General features: G+C 36.1%; 1 protein-coding gene across 10 annotated transcripts in view; it reads right to left on the reverse strand.

Annotated features, from left to right (window-relative positions):
• ADAM22 (ADAM metallopeptidase domain 22) overlaps positions 1-20,211 on the reverse strand; it is a 203,987-nt gene that overhangs the window by 32,649 nt on the left and 151,127 nt on the right. For all 10 annotated transcript variants that reach the window (XM_012779568.2, XM_012779567.2, XM_012779572.2 and 7 more), the window contains exons 15-24: positions 19,773-19,872; positions 17,751-17,822; positions 17,442-17,534; positions 13,491-13,571; positions 10,715-10,765; positions 10,425-10,488; positions 7,938-8,043; positions 5,515-5,634; positions 2,755-2,923; positions 1,829-1,943 (exon numbers count right to left, since the gene is read on the reverse strand). In XM_012779568.2, coding sequence (XP_012635022.2) covers positions 1,829-1,943; positions 2,755-2,923; positions 5,515-5,634; positions 7,938-8,043; positions 10,425-10,488; positions 10,715-10,765; positions 13,491-13,571; positions 17,442-17,534; positions 17,751-17,822; positions 19,773-19,872 — 971 coding nt within the window. The remainder of the gene's footprint in view (positions 1-1,828; positions 1,944-2,754; positions 2,924-5,514; positions 5,635-7,937; positions 8,044-10,424; positions 10,489-10,714; positions 10,766-13,490; positions 13,572-17,441; positions 17,535-17,750; positions 17,823-19,772; positions 19,873-20,211) is intronic.

Here is a 20,211-nt window from a genome sequence, read left to right on the forward strand (position 1 = left end):
GAAAACCCAGAGGGAAATAAAAAAGTCTGGTGAGCTGGAGATTGGTGCTAAGATGGCATGAGAGGGAGGCGGTGCCAGACTGACAGAGAGACAGGCAGGCAGAAGCCAGGGCAAGGCCAAAGCTCAGGACTGTGGGATGGCATTGCTGTGTCAGCATCCTTTGTCAAGCAGGCTGAGATACAATCCTTAAGGGGATCACAGCAGTGAGAATGATGCAGTGGGTCAAAGGCTTGGTCAATAAGCTCAAGTGAAGGCCCAAGAGCACAAAAGGCTGATCTGAGTGAGGCCTGGCTTTGAATCAGGAGGTCCATTTTCTAGATGATTCATACCACATGTTTAATTGCAGGACTTTCATCCAGAGCCACTCAGATCCCCCCTTGTCTGCTCCACTCCTGCTCCACATACATTATGCTAGACATCAAAGGTTAGTCATCGTAGGCAACTGAAGACGATTCTAAATTCCCCATGATGGAAATGGCAGTCTCTCTGTCCCTCAGTCATCATGTCGGACAGTAGGGCTAGGGCATGAGCAGACTGGTGGCACTAACTCACCAAGTCCTCTGTGGGATGGGTGGATGCAGATGCCAGAGAGTCTCCCAGTTGCTAGGATTTTCTGAGACCTAGCATGTCTGTCCTCTCTTTTCTTCCAAGGATTTAACAGGGACCAATAAACTTAGATGCTAGACTTAATTATTTCTAAGTAATTGTAAGTGACTTTTGACAAGTCACTGAAATCCATGTACCTAAATATCCTCATCTCTGCATTAACTGCTGCAAAAAGCTCTATACCACCATTGCTGAGACTCAGGACTACAAAATCTTAATCTTACTCTGACTTTATTAAAGTTGTATTAGATTTTTTTTTACCTATCTAGATGGTTAGAATGAACATATTCCTCTTTTATCATCCTTTGGAAGTGAATGGACTTCAGGATTTCAGCATTATATCATGCAAAAGAACTCAATAATGAAATGAAAATAGTTTAAAAGGGGACATTGGCCTCCAACATATGAGTTTTTTCAACTATCTGCATTTAATTTCTACTTCTCCACCTGGACTACCTTAGCCTTTATTTATTTATCTTGATTTTTTCAATGTTTCAATAGATTTATGGGGTCAAGTTGAATTCCATTAGTGAAGTCTGGGCTCTCAGTGTACTCATTCGCCAGAATAGTGTACATGCTATTTCTTATCCATGTCCTTAAAATCCTTGGCAAAGATTACAACTTCTAGTTCAGGCTACAAAACTGGGGTTGAATGCCAGTGAGATTCTATTAAAATAAAATTTTTTATTTTTTTTATTTTGGCATATTATGGGGGTACAGATTTTAAGGTTTCAATAAATGCCCATTTCCCCCCCTCCCCCCAATAAAATAAAATATTTTAAAAATTGATCAATTGTTTCTTTTTTTATGTATTCAGTCCCAAAATACAAAATTCTTCCTTTAAATTCAGAGAATTATTACTACTTTCTTCATTAAGAAGAAATTATTATTACTAAGAATTATTACTACTTTCTTCATTTGAAAGAAACATTAGGATTTGTTGACAGCCCTAGACAAGTATAATACATGAAAAGTCTCAGTCTGAAGTAGGATAAGATAAGGCTAACTCAGTAGACGTTATATACAATATTATAGATCATTACAATTTAATGGAAATGATCAGTTTTATAAAGTGGACCCCCAGCTGTACATTAAAATTCATTATTTTGTGGCTATCATTTATGAGTTATCATAAAAATAGTTCAAATAAAAATGTCTGAAGGGTAGTTTTCTCTTTCCTTGTGTATAAAGACCACATAATGATACCAAATTCAGTACCCACCATTGCCAGACAGAGTGATACCAGTCTTTTCGTCATCATTGTGAGGGAAATAAGTGTTGCAGTCGGCACCTATCCAGTGTCTGTGACACACACACTTCAGCTCATTACTGCAAACCTGAAATCCAAAATCAAGCTAAATATCAATTCTCTGGTACAGAGACACGAAAAATAAACGTTAATTTCTAATTATTATTATATGCTTAGAATTTGATGTTAAAAAATTGGTACTTTCTTAATAATCCTAATTACATTATTTCTCACTCCAATACCTAAAGAAGTATTTGTTGACCCAAAGGGAACAATGAATTTTAACAGATGAATTAATCTATATCCAAAAGAAATCAATGAAATTATTGTTTGATTTTCATTGATTTGTTTTAGGAGGGAAATTTTAAAAACTAAGCAGACAAACAATCATCTGTCCATTGTGCAATACAAAGGGTTTTTTCCTTCTGAAGGGTCTTTATGCAAAAATGGTATTAATTTTTTAGGAAGCAAAGCAAGATAAAGAGAAGTCCAACAAAGAAGTGGGAAGGCCTGATGTTCTGCAATAATCTGAAAAGAAAGCTTCACAAGGCTGTAACCTTGGCTCCTCAACCCAAGCCAAAGGAACTAGCAACCTCAGGGTCATGGGAACTAAGAACTCTCACAAATAAAGAATAGAAAAAAATTAACATAGAAATAACAATATTTTTAATTATATGAAAATAGTCTCTCTTCATCCACCCAGGAAACAGGATCTATATCCCAATCAAAACACCTTTGAATTAGTAAGAAGTAGGAAAGCATTAAGTCAGGTTTCCATTATTAGAGAGATAGCAGTTTAGGGTCTATTTCTGGGATATAAAAGAGATAGCAGTTTAGGGTCTATTTCTGGGATATAAAAGAAATGAATAGTTCCCCATGGTGAGGTACTGAATACTTACTCCATTTCCTGAACAAATGGTGCCTTCTTTACTGCTTAAGCAAGTACTAAAGTTGAAAGAAGCCATGGGAAGACACCTGTGTTCTAAACACATCATTTGGGGACCACAAGGTGTCCCATCTTCCACATAGCCAAGATCTACATCTTCTTCAAGCCTAACATGCCCGCCACTAAAAATAAATTAGAAGCAAAAACAAAATGATATTCCATTAATTAATAGTCATCTTGAGAATATGCTCAAAAACCTAAAAGTGGGCAATATCACTCTCTCTTTTTTCTATCTAATATTTAATAAAAACCAGTAGCGTAAGCATGCTTCAACTCTAAATGGAGAAAGCAATTGAATCTTCTGATCTAATTCTTTTTGGAGAAATTGATATAGCTTAATTTTAATATCAACATAATGATTATAATAAGGGCCTGAATTGAAACAGCTTTATCATTTTGCCTTGGCTAACATGTACAAATTAAGTAAACCTTTATTACTAGTATTTGATTAGGTTTTAAGATTTCAAATGTGTTTCAAACAAGGAGAATTGGTTTTGGTTTATATTACTCAAAAAGGGTAATGTAAACTCATTACTCAAAAAGAGTAATGTACATTTGCATATGTACAAATTATATTTGAGAATGACTAAACTATTGTAGCTTCACTTGTCAAAAGAGCAAGCCCAGATATTATGGAGATGCTATGTTCTTCTGGAGTCTCTGACTTGCTTCTATCTGTTCTGATTGTCTCCATGTGCCTGGCATCCTAGAGCTATAAATCTTGGATTTCCCCCTATCAGTTGCATATTGCTCTGTCTCTCTCCATGGTGGAGATCTTATTTTCTGTATTTCTTGTCTTTCTCTTCCTTGGTTTACTCCTTCATTTTGGTAGAGTACAATTTCTAGTAGCTTCCTGAGAAAGGGTAAATTTTGGAGAAACTTACATATCTAAAAATGTCTTTATTTCCTACCCTCACATGTGATAGATATCTTCCCAGGGTACAAAATTCTAGTCTGGGAATAATTTTCTCAATTGTCTCCTGACCCCCAGGGCTCCTTTTGATAAATCCTAAACCATTTTAATTCCCAAGTCTTTGCTTTTTTCTCCTCTCTGGAAACTTCTGGGATTCTTTCGTCTTAAGGTTCTAAAATTTCATGATGATATATTTAGATGTGCCTCTAATGTCACTCCTTGTACTTGGTACTTGGTGATCTTGTTATTATGGAAACTCAAGTCTTTCAGTTCTAGATAATACTTTTGAGTTATTCATTGAAAATTTCCTCCCTGCTATTTTCCCCATTCTTTAATACTTATAATTTGGTGAGTTTTTCTCTCTGTTCCACTTCTTTGCTTTTTTAGCCCTACTTTCTGGAGGATAATTTCAAACTCTGTGTTTTATTTGTTCTATCATATTTTTAATTTTCAACAGACTTTTTTCTTCTCTGAATGTTCTCTGTGTTTTTCTTTTTTAAATAGCACTTGATTTTCTTGTTTGAAGTCTCTTCTCACATATAAATATTGACAGATGGTTTTCTTTTTCCTCCTTGTTTTTGTCTCCCTTTTTCATGTTAGACTTTCTTTATATGTCTGATAATCTGCTCGTATTTCAGGTAGGGAACCAAATAGACGATTGGAAAGCCTCAGGCTTTCTGACTGAACATCAACTGAGGATAAACCCACTCCCATGCAACCCTTATATCAACATTGCCTGCTGTCCTCCAGCTTACAAAAGTTCTCTATTATTCTCTGCAGAGTGTAAAGCTCACGTCTGCCATAGAAGGATGGGCATCTTCCAAACTCAGCTTCCCAGTTTAGCTGAGTCACGGAAGTAATCTGCATCTTTAACTGCTTCTTTAACAGACTTTTGTCTATCTTCTTTATTTCAGCCCCTTTAACCACACATCTTCCCCCTTCCAAAAGTAGATACTGCTGCCAATTTCTGAGTCTTTTGGGAAGTGACAAAATATTTTGGGTTGTTTCTCAGTTTTCCCCTTTGCTGACTTTGGAATTCAGCTCTCTTTGCTAAGTCGTGTGCCACACATTCATTTGCTTCATACATTCCAAAATTTCATTGCTGTTGTCTCTTTTCTCTTTCTATACTTCCCTGTGGATATATGAACTCTAAAAAAGATCCATTTAGTGTGGGATTTCAGACTGGAGCAAAAGTAGATGCATATATTTAATATGCTAATTTTACCGAGAAGTCCTTATTCATTTTCCTCAAGAATGAGCTCGGGCAGACGCAGTGGTTCACGTCTATAATACTAGTACTCTGGGAGGCCGAGGTAGGAAGATTGCTTGAGGTCAGGAGTTTGAGACCAGCCTGAGCAAGACTGAGATCCTGTCTCTACTAAAAATAGAAAAATTAGCCAGATGTGGTGGTGTATGCCTGTAGTCCCAGCTACTCAGGAGGCTGAGGCAGGAGGATCGCTTGAGCCAAGGAGTTTGAAGTTGCTGTGAGCTAGGCTGACACCATGGCACTCTACTCAGGGCAACAGAGTGAGACTTTCTCAAAGAAAAGAAAAGAATGAGCTAAACCCAACAAGATTTTACTGACCAACTAAACATAAATCTATCAACCACATAATATTCCACATTCTACTATTTGTCTTCTTTTTGTCTCTTTTCTGTCGGGATTTACTCAATCACCTTTATGAACCATATTCTATTTTGACTTACTAAATGCATATAAACTGAGAACAGATGTAGTCCTAAGCTGCATTCCTGGGAAATGAGATGACTAATGTTCTCACACAATGGTTAGATAATTACCTGCAGTTTAATGTTCTTCCCTGCTGCACAACTAAAGTAGATGTGATTTCACCATCGAGTTCTCCAAGCCGTGGGATATTACCAATATTGGTACATAAAAGGTAACCACATAGTACATCCCTGTGTCAAAAAAGTACCCAATATTTACTTCTTTCTCCAAAGATATAGCAAACTGCATATATTGCTAAAATGATGATCTCTCATTTTAGCATTTGCTTTTCATCAACTATATTATTTACTCATATGCCAAACAAAATAAAATTAGTTTAAAATCTTACCGGTACACCAAAATCCAAATTGGTTTCTAGCTTTTCCTTTACTATCCATTATTTCAAGTATTTAAAGAAAATTATCATCAAATGGACTTCTTTCATATAAGAATCTGTTTTTCCATAACACATCACTAGATATGCCTATTTTTTAGTTTTTGATTAAGTGAATGAATGACCTTTGGATGAGCATTTTTTTCTGGAATCCCAATGTTTCTTCAACCTGTCTCCCCAGAATTAAGAAAGAAATTATACGTTGTGTATATTTTATTGATTTCCAAATACAAAGGCTCAACATCCCTTTTCAATATATTTCATACTCCCAATTATCACATATGCTTCTAATTTAACTTATAAAATAGTTTTATAGGTGTTAAATACTATCTTACATATTCTTTATTTCTAATACAATTATTAATAGTGATAATGATTAACATTTTAATAAATGTCTTGTGAAGACTGAATAGTAGGCTAGAAAGATTAGATATGGAAATATGAGACTTTATCAGATGGAGAAAAGACAAAAATTAAAACCTTTATCTGTCACCAATACAGAAAAAATATATTAATTTACTCTTTAAAATAATTTTTTAAATTATATCATTTTACTGTATCATAAACAAAAGTGCTTTCTCAACACATAAGAGATATTCATTCAAAATTTTTTTGCATTTCACTTATGTGTATGAGCTTTACTAAGTAATTTAGAATACATAAATAAAATTAGACAAGATCTTTATCCTCAAGAAAATTATACTCTGGATGAGAAGATGAATCACATACTTAAACAACTTTAACGGGGGACAAAGGCCGTAAGTAAACAGGGCCATAGGAGTTCAGAGGAGAAGGGAAAGATGATATATTTCCAGAGTAAATCAGGAAATAATTTATAGAGAAAGTGCTTTCTGCTTTTCTTTCTGCTCTGAAGAATGTATAAATTTTTAACTGCCAATGATATGGGTATAAAGGAAGCTTCCTGGGGAATAAATAGCACGAGCACAGGCATAAAGTTAGGACAGTGTAATGTACATGTAAGGAAGAGTTAAGGTCTGCTAGACTTGGAAGAACAGAGAGGAAAAGATAAAAAAATGTAGGTAGGCACAAATTGTGGAAGAGGTATAGTTTCAAGCTAAGGTTCCATTTTTTTTATTAAATGAGACTATGTCATTCAGCAAACTGGTGAAGAGAGAGTTCTGAAATCAGACTGCCTGAATTCTAACTTATTATTAACATCCTGTGCATATGACCTTGGACAAATTAAGGAACTGTCTCAGTTTCTGCCTCCATAAAATGGGAAGACTGCCATAAACATTAAATAACATAGCTGGGCATGGTAGTTCACATCCGTAAGCCCAACACTTTGGGAGGCTGAGGCAGGAGGACTGTTTGAGGCCAGAAGTTTAAGACCAGCCTGAGCAACATAGCAAGATCCCATCTCTATAAAAAAAATAAATAAAAAATAAATAAATAAAAATTAGCCAGGCTTGATGTGACTTGTACCCATAGTCCTAGCTACTTGGGAAGCTGAGATTGGAGGAGAGTTTGAGCCCAGGAGTTTGAGGCTGCAATGAGCTATGACCACTCCACTGCACTCCAGCATGGGCGACAAAGCAATACTTTGTCTTCAAGATACCTTGTTTCGTTTTTAAAAAAAAAAAAGAAAAAAAATTAAATAGCATAGCTTATTGTAAAGTGTGATACAGTACTTAGCACATAGTGTGTACACATGGACAATGTGCAGAGGGAAGACAGAGTCAAGGATCACTCTGAGGCTTCCAAACAGAAGAACAGTAAGATATTGAGAACTTTGGCAAAACGGGTGGGTTAGGAATGTTAGAGCCAGTTAATTCAAGCACCAAGTATGTATTCCGGTAGCTTTCATTTCTGTTGCTTTTGAGTTGGGCTGGAAAAGTGTCATCTAGATAAGAAAGTCCTGCAACTGCTGCAGGTGTGACCTGGGCCTTAGGAGAGGGATGACAATACATACTAAGATTTGAAAGCCCTCTGTGTAGGTCATGCTGGAACACTGGAAGAGATGAGGTGAGTAGGCAAAGCACACTTTGTGGGTTGCAGAAAACAGGATCTTCTGGCCACTCAATTCCTATGCTTGTAATTGACTGAGGTATGAACTCCAGGCTAACTACTCCACCTCACCGTTTGTTGCACTGTATCCAAGTGTCTTTGTTCTTCCCACAGTTACCCTTCTCGGTCCCTTCAATATTCAGTTTCTCATAGCAGTATTTGTCTGATGCTGTCACCTCTGAAGCAGAATAAAATTTTCTATCAGTGAGGGAAGTAATGTGTGGGCTGTTCAAAATGTTTTCAGGAAAGAAAAATTGCATCTTAAGAACACCTCTTCACTGCAGAGTTATCAATTCCAAAAATTGTACTCATGGTTCACAAGAGTTTTCCTATGTCAGACATCCATGATGCAAGGACATTTTTCAGGAATGTTCACTTTAAATTTTGGGGAAAAAAATGACATGCAGGCTACAAAAATAACACTCCTCAGGATTTGGCCAATAATTAGGGGAAGATGATACCAGTGGTTCCTTAAATAAATATTCTATGCTTTAATCTCAGTGCCAAATATAATGCATTAATTTCTCAGCAAATTTTAATTATAAAGACAATTTTATTAAAATAGTTATGTACTATAATTAGATTCAAGAAACAGTGATATAATTTCTACCTTGCTCGCTAATTCTTAACAGCTATCAAAAACAATTTTAGGCCGGGCGCTGTGGCTCACGCCTGTAATCCTAGCTCTTGGGAGGCCGAGGCGGGCGGATTGCTCAAGGTCAGGAGTTCAAAACCAGCCTGAGCAAGAGCGAGACCCCGTCTCTACTATAAATAGAAAGAAATTAATTGGCCAACTGATATATATATAAAAAATTAGCCGGGCATGGTGGCGCATGCCTGTAGTCCAGCTACTCGGGAGGCTGAGGCAGAAGGATCACTCAAGCCCAGGAGTTTGAGGTTGCTGTGAGCTAGGCTGACGCCACGGCACTCACTCTAGCCTGGACAACAAAGTGAGACTCTGTCTCAAAAAAAAAAAAAAAAAAAAAAAAAACAATTTTATTTTGCTTTTAGACAAGCTTGAATTCATGTTAAATCTCTGAGAATCAAATAACATTTTTAGGTATGTCAGCATCTTTGTCAGGTATTTATCTTTTCTGAAGCCAGGATGGTTGATAGAGTTACCTAAAAATTAAAACAAAATGACTTTTCTGAACTAATCAAAGGACTGTGTATGTGTGTGTGTGTGTGTGTGTATTCAAAAACCAATTAATTATGTTGGTAGTTTCTTTATCTACTTTGTGTTGTCAGCTAATACTTTTGCACAAGTGGAGGAAACAAAAGCAGTATGTCTTTGTTCAGACTGCAGGACTAAATTATTGCCCCATAGCAATATTTCTAGTTGTTTAAAGAGAGCATACACTTCCCCTCCTAAAAGGATTTGTAGTCATTACCTATGACTATTACAACTATTATTATTTTTATAGCTTTTGTTTCTGATACAAATTATTGAAAGAGTTTAGAAGAAAAACTGCTTTTAAAACTTTGGGCCACCAGCTGGGCGCGGTGGCTCACGCCTGTAATCCTGGCGCTTTGGGAGGCAAAAGCAGGCGGATCGCTGGAGATCAGGAGTTCGAAACCAGCCGGATCAACAGCGAGACCCCGTCTCTACTAAAAACAGAAAGAAATTAATTGGCCAAGTAAAAATATATAGAAAAAATTAGCCGGGCATGGTGGTGCATGCCTGTAGTCCGAGCTAATCAGGAGGCTGAGGCAGGAGAATCACTTGAGCCAAGGAGTTTGCGGTTGTTATGAGCTAGGCTGACACCATAGCACTCTAGCCCAGGCAACAGAGTGAGACTCTGTCTCAGACAGAGAGAAAAATAAAAGTTTGGGCCAGTCATACTTTCATTACAGAAAACAATATATTACTCAAAATTCAAATATAAATTTAAATAGAGTATAAATTTAAATATAAATGTTATATATTTTCCTCTGAAAATCTGACTAACTTTGAAGGCAATAAGATTAAAATTTCTTTCTGATACAAGAAAGAAGGTATCCTGTAACCTCAGCAGAAGGTCACCTGTAAGTAGGAATGCCAGCTAGAGTTTAAGAAAGATAGAGGAGGAGAAAAAAACAACTCTAACCAAAATGCTACAGTTCTAAGTCAAGGATGCCCTAGCCAGGGTCCATGTCCATCCCATATGGATGTACAGGTTTTGCTTAAGGGCACTCAGCTGAGGAGAGTATATGTGGAGCTGAAATCTAGGTTTGTCTATTCTTCAAGCTGTGTGCCCTGGCATGGGCTTCACCTGCCTGGCAGCAAAGGCACCTTCTGATTTGTCCACAGGCACCATGTGTGGTGGACTAGCAAAGATGTGTGGGGTTGTGTCTTCTCAAAGGAGGTAAATTACTCCGATTTCCAGAAACATGTCCCTTCTGAGACCTGCAGTGGCTTCCAGAATCTCCCAGTCATAAAGTAGTCAAAAATTTACTTCTGTACTGGTTTCAAGAATGTATTATATAAAAAAAAAGAACATTTATGTCTAGTATACATGTCCATGAGAAGTCTGCCTGATACCAAATTTTAAAAATGATCAAGCCACACAATTTACTTACTTGGCCCCCAGATGTATTTGCATTGTCTATCCCTGGTTTTACATCTCCCTCCAAAGCAAATTCCCTAAAATGGAAAACAAAATACCCATTATCGATGCAATGTCTGCTTACATCAGATAACTGAAAAAGAAAACATAATTGAGTAAAATAATGGACCAATACTTTAAAGGCCTTTAATCTGCAGAACTGATTACAGAACATTTAAAGTGATCTTCCTATTTTGGTAAGATTTCAGTATTTCTTTCATGCTAGTACACATGCAAAATTTAGGTGAAAATGAAGTGACCTACCTGAACACCATCACATGAATATCCATCCATTTTATGAATATTAGGGGCACACTAGGGAAAAAGAACAAACTATGAACCAAACACAGAGCAAAATATCAGGCTGAGCTAAGCCCTTCAATGCTTTCATTTTTAAAATCACTTCTGGTAATATGGCTAGTCCCTTAAACCATCTAAAAATAAAAACAAAGATTAAGAGAAAGCAAGAGGAACTGCAACAATTGGTGCACTTTTCCCTAAAAATATGAAGCAAAAACAGTTTATTACATAGCAGCAAATAAAAAGAACTGACTGCAATAGACTCAGCTAATGGTTCAATTAAGAGCATCTTGCTTCATACAGATACACCATTCTTCAGAGCAAGGAAAAGAAGAGCACAAAAGAAACGCAAAGAGTATGTCCACATAGGTAGACAAATAACTAGTTTTCTCTCTTTTGCCATAAAAAGCAACATAGCCCTTATGCTTTAAATTATGACATTCAAGCAGATGTCTACTTTTAGAATGTTAGAAAAGGACATGCTTTATAACCCCATTTTTTCCTTTGCAGCAATTATGGAAAGTTACAAAGCATTCTTGTTTATAAGCAGACATAATTTTCAAATTTATTATGCATCTTTTTCTATCATCAATTATACAGTCATTGGAGAAAAGTTGGGAAATATGAAAAATAAAAAAAAATGAAAGACTGAAGTCATTCATATTCCCACCATCCAAAGGTAGCTATTTTTTATATTTTGGCACATTTTTATCTCCACATATTTCTGTAAAAATTGGTATTTTTAAACACAAGTATGATCAATTTATAGATAATAGTTTATATTCTGCTTCTTCCTTTTATTGTCAGCATACAAATTCCTCATGTCATAATTTTTCTGTAGTACCATTTTAATGGCTGTAACACAATGTATTAAGCTAACAATGTACTAAACAATCACTTTAATCTCTAATTATTAATAATTTATGCTGCTATAACTAAGGCAACAAGAATATTAGATTTGTACACACATCATCTTTGGATTTAGGACTATTTTAAAATTCCTGCTTATTTATAATCACATTCCAAAGAAGTTGCTCTGAACACATTCTGCCTAGGAGCCTTAGAGGTAATCATTCATTGAATCCTCATCATCACTAGGTGTTAGCTTAGAAAACATTGCCACTGAGATAGCAAGAAAGGAAAAATACTTCAATATGAAAGATCTTTAACCTCTTAGGATGACTAATTTCAAAATAAAGCATTTTTAATGGTTGATAGAAGTAGATCACTATAGAATTCCTCTTCTCTGAAGAAAAAAAATATGTAGGCAGTCCTTACTTTGCACAGCTCCGGCATGCATGAATTTCAGTTTCCATGGTTTTGTTAAAAAAAACACCCGTCCCCCAACAACACAGTTCCAATTTCAGTTATCAAGAGTAACTGCATAAAGCACAGCTTTGCTACTAGCTCTTCAACTGATCCCCCCAGGCAAGTAACAGATGCCCATCATGATCAGTGACACATCTTGTCACTTCTTTCAAAGTCGGTCAGTCATTGGTCACTGCCCATTTGTTTATCCAATTCATGCACAGACAGCAAACTGTATAGCTGTGTTGCCTTTTTGTCTTCCAGTGACACCATGTGACATTTTACAAAAATGAAAAAGCAGAAGAGAGAACTAGGCAACAAAGATGGAAGTGCAGCAAAGAAATGAAAAATGATGACACCCAAAGTGAAATTCGATCTGGCCACAAATGGAGTTATAGGAAAAAATATCTGACTGTGGGAACATTAACACTGTTGTTCAAAAGACTCTAGATATGCAGACAGAGGAACTTAGTGAAGGAGGACTTGACAAAAATGAAGTAGTTGGGATACAATGTAACTGAAGATGTCCCAGAGGAGGTAACGCCAGCAAGAAACATCACATCTCTCAGAGATACTGCATGACATTGAAAGCACAAAGGATAAAAAATGTTGAAAGCTGATCAAACTTAGGAGTGTAACAAATCAACAGGGCATAGAAAAGACGCTTGCTCTGTATCGTGAGGTTTACAATAAGAAGGCAAGCATAGTTCAAACTACTGATAAAGTTTTTAACAACAACAACAAAAATACTTTAATTCTCAATGTTTTGGTTTTAATTTATAGTATGCTAAATAAATATTAGTTTATTCTTTCCCTGTGCATTTAAAACTACAACAGTCAGAGAGCTTTTAATAGTTTCACAGCATTTTTTTAAAGATATAGAACAACTGCACTATTTTTCTTTGATTATTAAGACCACTTTGCATGGTTTTAAGTTGCCTGGTCATTTTTATGGTTTATCATTATCATGCAAAGTGAGGACCACCTATACACTGATCCTTTAGAAATCTGTGAACCCTAACCAAAGTTTATCCAATTTCCCTAGCTTTTCTATCTACAACAAAATTAAATTCAAGAGGAGCCATTAAAAGCTGAGGTGGTGCAAGTAAGAGTCAAGAAAGAGAAAAGGGTCTGCTCTCCTCAACCAGCTGAAGAGTCTGGTTTCTTCCTTCAGTAAGTAGATAAAAAGAAAAACATGTCATACTCTCTACCTAAAATCAAAATAGTTAAAAGGCATGCATGCAGTCTTAGGTTAGTTCAATGTTAAGACAAAATGATGCTGATTATTGAAATTTAAATACCTAAAAAATAAAAAGAGAGACGTGAAAGAGACATGAGTATTTTGTCCATTTATGTATCTCCTGGCAGTCAGTGCACTAAAGCCTCCTCCCCCCAATTTTTCCCACAGGATAGTAATTATTTTATAAATTACCTGGCTTGAATTTCCCGTACATGTTTCACGAATATCGCAATCATTTACTGCTTCTCGGCACACAGTGCCCATAGGCTGAAACTAAAATGAACAAAAATTGATGTTTAAAACTGTCAAAGGGGGGGGGGAACTCTTACAATATCATCTAAACAACAACAAAAAAAAACCTAAAATGAAAATTGTTTGGCTATAAATACCTTAAAAACTATTTTAAGATGGTAGTCTGTGAAAACCACAGGTACTGAATAAAATGTTATTTTAATAATTGGAAGAGAGAGTTTCTTGTGCATGAAGCACATCCCCTAGTTATCACACATAAGCCTTAGAGTATCCTGCAAGTATCGGCTAGTGCTTGATGGTGCACAAGGACAAGCTAGTCCAAGTTCTATCAATAGTAATGCTTCCTTGCAAATAGCTTTCAGATTTACACTCTTCATTTTTACTGACACTTTTATCATGTTACTACTCATTTTTTGCCTAATCTGCCAAGAATTTGAAAGTTATATTTCAGGATGAATCACAAAAAAAAAGTTGGATTTTCTGGCAAAGCTATTTCCTTTCATGCTTTCCCTTCCTTTCTTCTGCCTCATATTTAGATAGACTTAACTCTTGGTCTTTTATTCTTTTCTAATGTTTCTGTTATTTATGCTGTATAGGAGTTTTTGGGTTTTGAGTTTTTTTCTCCTTTTTTCAACTACCTCAAATACTTCTAAGTGTGAGAGTTGTACAAATTCATTGTTAATCTCATCAGATTTATAAATCGCAAGAGTGTTCACTATAACAATACAGAACAATTCATAGTTATTGTACTTCCCCTTCCCTCTTCAAGCCCTCTCTTTTTCCCTCTCCAACATGTGGAGCTGGACCCTTCTATGCTTGTGTTTCTGCTCACACAAATGTACATATTATTCAGTTTCCTCAACTTTCTGTATAAACTGCATCTTCTCTCCCTGCTCAGAACCCTCCAGTCATTTGAGTTTCCTGCTATTCCTAGAATATGCACAGCCCACTGCCAACTCCAATGAGGATTTCAATGGATTTTTTTTAAGGAGATCTGAACAAAATCTGTGTTCATTCACCCATTTTTCAAGCACTTACAAAGTACTGAGATTGTGCCAAGCACTGTTCTAGCTGCTGGGAAAACAACAGAGAACAAGACAAGAACCTTGCTCACAAGGAATGTGCAGTAAACTGACCATAAATGGGAGTAAACTGACCATAAAAATAAGAAAATAAGCAAGGCAATTTAATTTTACATGTTCTCGTTCTCTTCTTCCTTGGGATTGGGGCAAGCCACAATTTTAGAACATCTAGAGTAGAAATATGAGCAGATGTGGGACAGAATTTAGATCAGAGCATAAATGTTCAAGAATGTACAGGAAACTACTGAAAGGAAACATAACAAGGGAGGACTTGTTCCAAGTGCTGGGATATAATGGTACATAAATAGATCAGAATCCTGGCCCTATTGGAACTTATATAATAATGGGAGGAGAAAAATAAACAAGTAAACAGGCACTATTTCACAAGGGTTGGTAAAATACAGCCTGATGGCCAAATCTGGCTGGCTGCCTATTTTAATAAAGTTTTATTAGAACACAGCCATGCCCATTTGTTTCTATATTTTTAATGGCTGCTTTCAAAGGCAGAGCTGAGTGTGACAGAGTCTTTATGATCTACGAAACCTAAACTGGCCCTTTATATAAAAAGTTTGCCAACCCCTGGCTTACAGACATATGTACAAAAAATAGAGATACACACAAGTTCTAATCTTGTTCTTCTAATTCCCTCCCCTCCATTCACTATCCTGATGCTGGCTCCCCTTCGAGTCCAGGGTGTTAGTGAGATGTGGGGATGTGTGTGGTAGAGAACATGGCAAAAAAGATCTTATTTGACGGGGACAGTTGTAATTCATTTTGTAGGATAGCAGTTAATCATGCCATTTTATTTTACGTATTTTAGATGTATTATTTTGTACTTGTTCCTTGAAATGATTATATCACAGGGAGTCTGATTCTATAACTAAAAGGAAAAAAGGTGTCATTACATGCATTTTATAAATGGGCAGACTTAAAACATCGAGGACTAAGATAAATGATTCACCATCCCTTGATGTGGCAGTGGGAGAAGCTGACAGAATAAACAGTTGTGGTAGCCAAAATGAAAGAATGTCTATTTCACATTTAGTTTAATCTTCCTTTTTAGAAAGTGCTTTCAGAGATTTCTGCCAGTGCCTGCTTGTCTTAAAAAGCTGCCAGGAGACACAGTGGTAAAATGGAAACAACAGAAATGGCTGCCAGCAGCTCTGGGGTATAACTGCACATCTATTCCTTGTGAGCGGAGTGAGCTTGTGCAGGTTATTTCACTTGCTTGAGATTGGGATATTGCTTAATTGTAAAAATTAGGATAATAATGCCTATCCAAAAGTGTGCTTATGAAAGTGGTTAAGACAGTAATCTTAACCAAAGGTGATTTTGCCCTCCAGAGGACACGTGGCAATATCTGGAGACATTTTTGGTTGTCAACGACTAGGAGGGGTGCTGCTAATATCTACTAGTAAAATCCAGGGATGCTACTAAATATTCTACAATGCACAAGACACTCTCACAACAAAGAAATATCCAGCCAAAAATGTCAATAGTGCCAGGGTTGAGAAATTCAGATGTAAAATGATATAAATTAAAAGTGCTGGCCAGGCGCCGTGGCTCACGCCTGTAATCCTAGCACTCTGGAAGGCCGAGGCAGGCGGATTGCTCGAGGTCAGGAGTTCGAAACCAACCTGAGCAAGAGCGAGACCCTGTCTCTACTATAAATAGAAAGAAATTAATTGGCCAACTAATACATAGAGAAAAAATTAGCTGGGCATGGTGGCGCATGTCTGTAGTCCCAGCTACTTGGGAGGCTGAGGCAGTAGGATTGCTTGAGACCAGGAGTTTGAGGTTGCTGTGAGCTAGGCTGATGCCACGGCACTCACTCTAGCCTGGCAACAAAGTGAGACTCTGTCTCAAAAAAAAAAAAAAAAAAAAGTGCTTAGCACAATCTCTGGCACACAGTACTTTTACTATGACAGTTTCCTACTCAACCCTCCTTTAACTTATTAGACTAAAGTTAATCAGAAAATCATCATTAAGAGAGTACCATACATATTTATTCATTCATTCAACAAATATTTACTGAGAACCCATGCCAATTATTGTGTGGGTACCTAGCTCTGCTCCATGAAATGTACAGACTAGAGGAAGAGACAGATATTAAGCCTTAGAAATAATGTAGAATATTATATCAGATATTACAGGAGAAGAAAAAAAAAGAATTAGTTTCTTTAGGGAAGGTAAGACCCAAATAATCATTCATCTTGATGTGAAGTCTTAAATATTTGGAGACAGGTATAAGGATGCTGGTTGGGAGAACGAAAACAGATAAAGTATGTAAAGATGCATTCTAAAATTTTCATGCACAATAATGTAAGCAAGGTATTATCATGTCAAAAAGTATTCTCTTGCTCATTTAACAGCTAATGCAAGAGATATACTAAGCTGAGCAACAAGAAAAAAAGGATCTACTGAATATCTGCTTGGCTTTACAAAGAAAATTAAACATTATTCAAAGATTAATAACACCTGGTTTCACTTAACTTGTATGCTCCTCAGGGAGGCAGTACAGAGAGGACAGCCTCCCAGGATTCACAGGGTTCAGGGCCGGGCACCCTGACTCATCTGGTGTAAGACCTTGGGCAAACTACTTAACCACTATGAACCTCAGTGTCCTCATCTGTTAGATGGAAATAACAATAGCAACCACACCTCACAAGGTTGAGTGAGGATCCTGTAAAGTACCTGGCACTCAGTCTTTTAATATGTGCTAGATACTATTTTATTATTATTAGGCTTAACAATTCAATCTAATATGTCCTTTTTTCTGTCAAATGGTCACTAATTAACATTTATTTACCTTGCACTTCTTACAGCAAAGACCATCACTGCATTGAGAGTCTTGAGTCAAGGTGCATTTCTTACAGCACTCTGCTCCTTCAAGGACACATTCCTAAGGAATATGAACATTTGCAAAACAGCAGTAAATGGTGTCATTTTCCCAAAAGTACCAGCGTGTTTTCTTAAATAAATATACAAATTCACAATAATAATCTTTCTGCCATAATGGTATAAAATGTCCAGGCATGACACTCTGTATGTCTCAGTGTATGGAAATGGAATGACCCCAAATTACCTAAAAACCATCATCAAATGCCCACACACTTACAGCAGGTGTCCCACAGTCACACTCCTCTCCAGTCTCGATGAAGCCATTGCCACACTCAGGAGGATCGAGAAGCTGTGGGAAGAAAAACAAAAAGGGAAATAAAATATAGGAAAATCAGTGTCAAAGACTGAAAAAAGACCATAAGTGTCACACCTGTAAACACTTGTCATACCTGCTTAGTCACTCCAAAATATATTTTTATTTTCCTAAACTAGAAAGCACGACTTTAGAACTTCAGAACAAGAGTGTCTACTTCTGTTTTCATTTCATATTTAATATATACAAAGTATACAGCTTTACATACATACTTATATAAATATATAATATACATACCAGGTAGGGTCTGGTGAATGTCATCAAAATAAAAGATGATCTAACTATTGTCCCAAACCAAGCCAGATTGACTCTTAAAATTTCATTTCAAACAGTAGGAAAGAGATCTGGAGTCAGAATGTCTAGATTAAAATCTTGGCTCAACTATTTATCTTGGGAAAACTACTTATTATGTCAGAGACTTTAATATCTAAAACAAGAATATTAGCTATCCATCCACATCAAAAAATTGTTTTGAGGATCAAGTTTAATCATCTGTGGAAAGCCCTTTATTAACAATATCTCCTTTTGAAACAGAAAGTTACTTCACAGACAATAAGAAAAGCACCACAAAAACTAATATATCCATTGATCTATTTAATATAAAATACAGCTTCTCCTATTAACAAAGCTTTGCAGAGAGCAGTAACAATAATTTGTCCCAGAGATCAAAGCTATTTTTGGCCTGTGTAACAGCACATTTTAGGTCTGTTTTTACTATTTAACTCTCCATCAGTTTTATCTTTGGAGTATAATTTATCCTATGGTGATTGGCAAAATTAGTATATAGTGAATAACTGCTATGTGCAAGATACATAATATTCACTCAAAAAAGTTAATCAAAGTTTACATATTATAGAATGGAATTGCACAAACACCTGTAAATAGACACACACACACACACACTCTCTCTCTCTCACTTTCTCATAACTAACTAGAGGGGAAAAAAGACAATGGAAACAAAAAGATTTCAAATACCTTCTCCTCTCCTACAAAAGAGTGAATTCTTCTCTATTTCATTTTCAATTGAAAGTGATCATAGCAAATGAAAAAAGCCAGAATGGAAACTTATCCATATGAAATATAAATTTATTCTCTTACTTTGGGTTTAAAATAATCAATTATTTTGGTAAAAAGACTTGTATTGCTATTATGACAGCAGTGATTTAGTTCAAAAATCTCTTCCAAAGCTTTTACAGAGACTTAAAATTGTCAATTTGCTTTTCAATGCAATATGATACATTTCCTGAATTTCAATGGAGTGAATAGAGAACTAAACCAGGTAAAATTATGAAGGCAATGCCACATATCACTGTGGTGCACAAAAGCATTTCATAGTTCACAAAACTAACAAGGACAAAGCGTTCTTTAACATGCAAAGGCTTCAAAATGCAGGAGGAAGACCTGCTTTCTAGTCAGTGACCAGAGGATGCTCTGCAAGTTGTAAAAAGTCTATGAAAAAGTCCAAGTACAGAAAGATTTTCTCCTTTTCTGCTTTAAGAAGCCTTGCTTTTCAAATTGAGAAGTGTGTATAATGTTAATCACACTGCTCATTCTGAAAGGCAGTGGTAGGTAGTGATGAAGGGAGAGATCTCCCCCTTTCTCCCTATATGAGCTGCGATTAGGTATCCAAAGGGGGGGGGGAAGCATTAAGAAAATAAAAAAGGTAAAATAAAACCATTTTTGTATGCTCACTCAGACTCACCATTTTGCCATATAAAAAGAAAATGGAAACTTTTCAGACAGAAACACTCTTATTTCTACTTGCTTTCTCCCTCATCAAAATAGCCCCAAATGCCTAACACTAAAGGTGACTTTGAAAATGCGGTTATTTAGCATATTGAGACACATGTAGGCCACGTTGAAAAGTTCTCTAAGATTCAATGGCTTAAAATTTGATAATTAATAACTCTTGATCACACTTATTACCTTAGAAGGTTTGTTGAAAAGGCAGGCACCACCTCCACTATTCAGGAAGTCATGATACTCTTCAATATTACACTGGGTGAACTTTTTAGGAAGATAATAGCTATAGAAAAAGAAAATCAATAGCTGGGTAAAACTTGTCTCCCTTGTTTATGAATTAGTCTTAAAATTGAACTTTGTTAAAATTGTATATTATTCTTTAAAATGAAAGAATTCTACTCATGTACAACATTTATATTCAATCCATGTGAGTTTTATTCAATCAGTGTATTTCTAAATTCTTGATTTGGTGACTAATAGTGACTGGGAGATGTTCATTAACTGCATATGCATTCAAAGGAAACACACATGTACAGTACCTATAATTTTAATCAAGGAGAGTCAGGAAAAATTTATTTCACAACGGATCATTCCTAAATATTAAAACTGGGCTAGAATCCAA

The sequence above is a fragment of the Microcebus murinus genome, chromosome 9, assembly GCF_040939455.1.
Source record: "Microcebus murinus isolate Inina chromosome 9, M.murinus_Inina_mat1.0, whole genome shotgun sequence".
NCBI lineage: Eukaryota > Metazoa > Chordata > Mammalia > Primates > Cheirogaleidae > Microcebus > Microcebus murinus.